At 46.3% G+C, this 5,445-nt stretch overlaps 2 protein-coding genes across 3 annotated transcripts; one reads left to right on the top strand and one right to left on the bottom strand.

Annotated features, from left to right (window-relative positions):
• The first annotated feature begins 568 nt into the window (after nt 1–568).
• LOC129774310 (uncharacterized) lies at nt 569–2,867 on the top strand. The gene is made up of 4 exons (XM_055778026.1): nt 569–619; nt 1,562–1,826; nt 1,883–2,340; nt 2,442–2,867. The coding sequence occupies exons 1-4, from the start codon at nt 569–571 to the stop codon at nt 2,865–2,867; spliced, it is 1,200 nt and encodes a 399-aa protein (XP_055634001.1).
• Nucleotides 2,868–2,907: 40 nt separating this feature from the next.
• On the bottom strand, nt 2,908–4,742 carry LOC129774893 (CLIP domain-containing serine protease B4-like). 2 transcript variants are annotated; one of them, XM_055778949.1, is made up of 5 exons: nt 4,722–4,742; nt 4,430–4,520; nt 3,955–4,366; nt 3,590–3,900; nt 2,908–3,527 (listed from the first exon to the last, which is right to left on the bottom strand). In XM_055778949.1, exons 2-5 carry the CDS (start codon nt 4,479–4,481, stop codon nt 3,199–3,201), a joined length of 1,104 nt encoding a protein of 367 aa, XP_055634924.1. In that variant the 5' UTR covers nt 4,482–4,520; nt 4,722–4,742; the 3' UTR covers nt 2,908–3,198. The 2 variants fall into 2 exon arrangements, with proteins under 2 accessions (XP_055634924.1, XP_055634923.1); XM_055778948.1 differs by having other exon boundaries at nt 4,430–4,578; nt 4,722–4,737.
• Nucleotides 4,743–5,445: the final 703 nt, after the last annotated feature.

Raw genomic sequence — 5,445 nt, 5'->3', positions numbered from 1 at the left:
TAGCTTCCCCCAATAAGGCAATAAAGTTCATTCGTGCTATAATACCTTATTGGGATCATGCCTACAGTCAGCAAGTGGAAATCACTCCAACTAATAGCGATACGACACCCTGATAAGGCTTACAACAAATAGGGGCCCGCCACAATGGATCAAATAACTGGTCGTAGTGGAAAATGTACCCAACAGGAAAAAAAATGCTCCAACTTCTTTAATCCATCTGAAAAATACGTTTTCTCGAGGTCTGCAAAGTAGACCTCCGTGGCCGCGATGACCTCCTCATTCGACTGGAGAATACGGTGGATGGGGCAGCAGTTTGTAATGCAATTCGACCAATTTGGCCGGGGCGACGGCGGAATTTCAATTTTTTTCATTTTTCTAAAATCCGCGGACACGCCTGCTTCCACACACGGTCAAAACAAAACTACCATCCCGATTCGGCTGAAATTGACAGTAGCCGTTTACGAGAATGTGCTACACGATAAGTAATCTCTCTTGCGATACTGGCACAATCGGCCGATGAGGCTAAGTACTTATCGGACCGCCCGTATATAATCAAAGTTGAGAAAAAATGATCATTGATACCTACACCCATCAGCAGGATGTAGGTACCGCGACCCTGGTAAGGAACACGAAGAAGGTAAACGATTGGAAGTTGGGTACTTGGAACGTCAGATCTCTCAATGAACCGTAGCGAGCGGGGTTGCTTGCTCGAGAATTACAGCGGCAGGGGTCGAAATCGCAGCGATTCAAGAGGTTCGGTGGCCAAATTCCGGAGAAAGGGAATTCCGTTCAGTAGACCCTATTGCACACACTTCTTTCAAGTACCAGATCTACCTAGACCGGTGGCGGCAAAGCAGCGGAGCGGGCGTTGGTTTCGTGGTGCTGGGAAAACAGAAAACAAGAGCCATCCGGTGGAGGCCCGTAGATGTCCATATACGCGTGTTGAGAATCAAGGGCAAATTCTTCAACTATAGTTTAATAACCACCTACGCACAAACAACAAATCCGATGATGTCAAAGATGATTTCTACGAAAAACTAGAACGAACCTATGGCGAGTGCCCAAAACACGACGTAAAAGTCGTCATCGGAGATGCAAACGCACAGGTTGGGAAGGAGGAATTCCATTATCTCGTCGTTTGTAGGATCCGCGCTGGTTTGATGCCAAATGCCACAGAGAGCGACAGACGAGAAGAACCGTGCCGCATGCTCACTGCAGCTACGCGTCAGAACAGAGAGAGATGCAGGGAGGCAAGAGCTGCCGAAAATAGAGTCCACCGTCGGGAGAAGCACGAGTACGAGGAGCAGGTGCACGCCAGCGCAGAAGACACGTAGAAACGACGTGCGGAGCTTCTATAGTCAAAAGAGTCAGAAGCAGAAATTTCCCTGCGCCTGTGATGTGTAATGACAAGGACGGCAACCTGCTTACTGAGAAACCGATGGTTGCAGTCAGGTGGAAGGAGCCCCTTCAGGCGCTATTGAACGGTGAGGAGCAAGATGAGCAAAATAGGAACAGGATGAGGATCATGAATGACGAACAAGCTGTGAAGCCACCAACATAGGAGGAGGTTAAAGAGGCGATTAGTGGGCTGAAAAACGGCAAGGCCGCTGGGAAGGATGGTATCCCGGCCGAACTTCTAAAAGCGGGAAGCGAGCGGCTGTACGATGCGATACACCAGATCATATTGAGGATCTGGGCGGATGAACAAATGCCGAACGACTGGTTGGAAGGCCTCATATGCCCAATCTACAAGAAGGGCAATCGACTCGATTGTAGCAACTATCGAGGCATTACGTCACTCAACTCCGCATACGAAGTGCTCTCCCGTATCCTGTTCTTCAGATTGAGACCGCTAATGGAATCCTTCGTCGGCGAATACCAGGCTGGTTTTCGACAGGGGTGTTCCACGACGGACAGATTATGCTGGAACACGGTTTTCCGACGAAACTAATTAAGCTGAGTCGTATGACACTGGAAGGATCGAAGTCATGCGTGCGGATAGCTGGCGAGACATCAGTCGCGTTCGTAACGTTAGATGGACTGAAGCAGGGGGATGCGCTCTCCAACTTTCTGCCCCTTGGTTTTGCGGACGACATTGATATCACCGGTATCGACCGTAGGGCCGTGGAGAAGGCCTTCAGGCCTTTTAAGAGGGAAGCGGCGAGGTTGGGACTTATCACCAACTTTGCCAAAACAAAGTACATGGTAGCTGGCACGGAGCGTGGAGGTTCCGATGGTGTTGGTACTGAAGTGGAGATTGATGGGGAACGATTTGAAGTGGTTGATGAATTCGTCTATCTTGGTACACTTGTGACTTGTGACAACGATATGAGCCGTGAAGTGCAACGACGAGTTGCAGCTGCGAACAGTGCCTTCTACGGACTACGTAACCAGCTAAAATCCCATAGTTTGCAAACTCACACAAGACTAGCGCTGTATAGGACGCCGATCCTCCCGGTGGCCTTTACGGACATGAAGCATGGACGCTGAAGGAAGCCGACCGACGAGTGCTCGGAGTTTTTGAGCGTAAAGTTCTGCGATCGATACTTGGCGGTAAATTGGAAGATGGAGTGTGGCGCAGGCGCATGAATCACGAATTGTACCAAATAATACAGCGTGGCAGACTGCAGTGGGCTGGACATGTAGCCAGAATGCCGCCAAAACTATCTTCGGCAGAGAACCAGGAAGAGGCCGTCGACTTCGTGGTAGGCCTCGCACTCGGTGGATGTGCGCGGTGGAAGAGGATGTACGATCTGCTGGTGTACGAGGTGACTAGAGAACGGCTGTTCAAGCAGACGAAGCTGGACATCTCTAATTCGTTAGGCCCTAGACCGGTGAACGGTCAGTCGGCCAACAAAGTAGAGTAAGCAATATTTCTTAGATAGAATAATAGGAAATAGGTAAGAAAAGGCCTCCGCTATGTTTATTACCTCCATTCTCGTATTATATAACATGAGTAACCTAATTTTCTTATCGTCTATTTAGCACATTTTGGCTGTCTAAATGTGTACCACTATAGTCTATACACATATTTTAGCTAGAATCACATCGAAAGTATATGATTCCCGAATTATGAGTATTCTATTATTGTTTCGAACATCTCTTTTTCATTACCATAACTTATATACGACACTTTACCAATATGTGACATCCGTGTCAACTCCCTGTTGACATTTGAACGATGTAGTGAGTTCACTGTCATGACAATTGGTTAAATCGCTCCTCTTGTTCCATCTTCGCCCCTGCCCATTTGAGGTAACGTCCAACCCGTGTGTAAACGCCGGGCACATCTTTCGCACCGCATTTTAACGAACCAAGGCTGACAATACCGGCCAGATGCCAGCGATTGTTGATGATCACCATCAGCGGACCCCCGGAATCACCCCGGCAAGAGTCCTTGCCCCGTATTCCACCGACGCACAGTTGGTTGTTGGTAAAGGTCACATTTGCTCTCGCAAATGCCGACACACATTTGGTCATGTTCTGACCGGGTAAGGTGACCTTTAGCTTGCGATGACTAAGCGGTACTGGTAGTGTTTCAGATATTATCAATGATCACGAACCAACTGAACACTGAGCTTGCTCTTACCTCCTGTTTCAGTTGCTCCCCATCCAGTGACATCGAACGACTCCCTTTCAACATCTAAATTAGTGTCCATATCGGTTGTAGGAATACAAATCGGAGAAATGGAATCCGTTTCCGGAGCAGCTCTACTTAACTTCAACAACGCGATGTCATGCTCTTTATTTTTCCTCATACGGGAATAACCCTCGTGAACAATAATTTTTTCAACCTCAAAATCTCGATGCGGAAATTTATTGCAGTATGTATTCCCAGACAGATCATCTTTGCAATCCTCGACAGTGGTGAGATCCCATTCGCCCAAACGCACCGATTCGCTAGAAAGAGGCGAACGTGACTTTAGATTGTATTTCAAAATACTAAACACTTACAGCGCCCTTATTCTCAGAGAATCCACACAATGCGCCGCCGTCAGCACATATCGATCACTGACCAGAGCTCCACCACACAGATAGGACCGACGACCCTTGGTTGTATACACCAGGAGAGCTGTCCACGGAAACTCATCCGGTTCGGTTTCTTTCCCACCGAAAATATGATCCTGTAATGTTAACCGTCCACATCCAGGGACACTTCCGAGCTCAGGACAACACACCAGTATCTTTTTGGATTCAGCCTGCCGTCCACAGCGAAACTGATCCAGATACCGCTGGTCTTGGGTGGTGAAGTTAGGCGTCCGCAGAATGTCCACAAGATATTGACATTCTCTCACAGGCACACATCGACCGTAGATGCCCGCGGGGGTGATACAATCGTTGCTGAGGACCACTTTGAGTGGTGTTGCTGGAAATGCCATGCAATCAGTGAGAGCTAACACAACAAAATTCGACAACTATTAGAACCTACCTCTCAGCCAAGTTAAGCTGCAGACAAGAACCTTAAGCAAAATTTGAAGCATAGTTCTATTGGCCTTGATTGTGTTCACTTGTTTGATGTGCTGTTGTTCGTTCCGTTACGGGAGATGGCTGATGTTATTAATATGATACTGATAACAACTATACAGTGGGAATACTCAATTCAGAGAATGTTTGTATTTTACTTTGTTATGTATATATCGCTGTTCAACTACCACAACATTCACTACTCAAATGCCCCGGTCAAATCGAAGCAAATTCGATGGACAACCTTTATAGCTTACCGTATAGGTAACCGGTTCGGTCACGATCGCGAGCAGGACGATTGTGAGTGTATCACAAGACGCATATTTGCCGCTTCATCTCTGCAAAATGATGATTAAACCGGGATTCCCCCCTATCGCGATGGTGGTTCCCCGTTTAGCAAAAAGAAATTCCTTCGTATGCTCAGTGGATTGCGCATTAATCATTCTGTAGTTTAGGAAAAATGTTGTTCAGTAATATTCGGAAGGTACTGATTTCTCGATTCTGGGTTGTGAATTTAGAGAAAAATGTTGATACACGTTAATAATCGATGATATACGTTAGTGGTGACCATCATTCTTCCATACAATTGAATAAAAATAAATTTGTGAGTAATATTTGTTAATCGTGTGTATCCAAGCTGATCATTTTCTGTTTTATATTCCGTTTTTTGCATGCTAATTTAACCTTCTGATTGTTCTCGTTAGTACTCAAAGGACTTTTTCACGTTTTGGTTCTGTTCTGCATAAATTCGTGCAAGTAACGGCAGTAAAACCGGGTTTTTACGTTGTCAGTTACTCGGTTGCGAGTAAAAAATCAAACGATCCGAAGAATTAGGAACGTACTCATAACATGAAATTTGACATTTTATTCTTATGTATGGTGTAAACGGATGAGTTGCCAAACAATTTTGAAATAGCTCGGTTGCGAGTAGCCCCATACATGCAAATCAAATGTCAAATGTCGTGGTATGGGTACGTTCGT

The sequence above is a fragment of the Toxorhynchites rutilus genome, chromosome 3, assembly GCF_029784135.1.
Source record: "Toxorhynchites rutilus septentrionalis strain SRP chromosome 3, ASM2978413v1, whole genome shotgun sequence".
Taxonomy (NCBI): Eukaryota; Metazoa; Arthropoda; class Insecta; order Diptera; family Culicidae; genus Toxorhynchites; species Toxorhynchites rutilus.
Note: the sequence above shows the minus strand (reverse complement) of the source record. Positions and strands in the feature narration are given on the sequence as shown.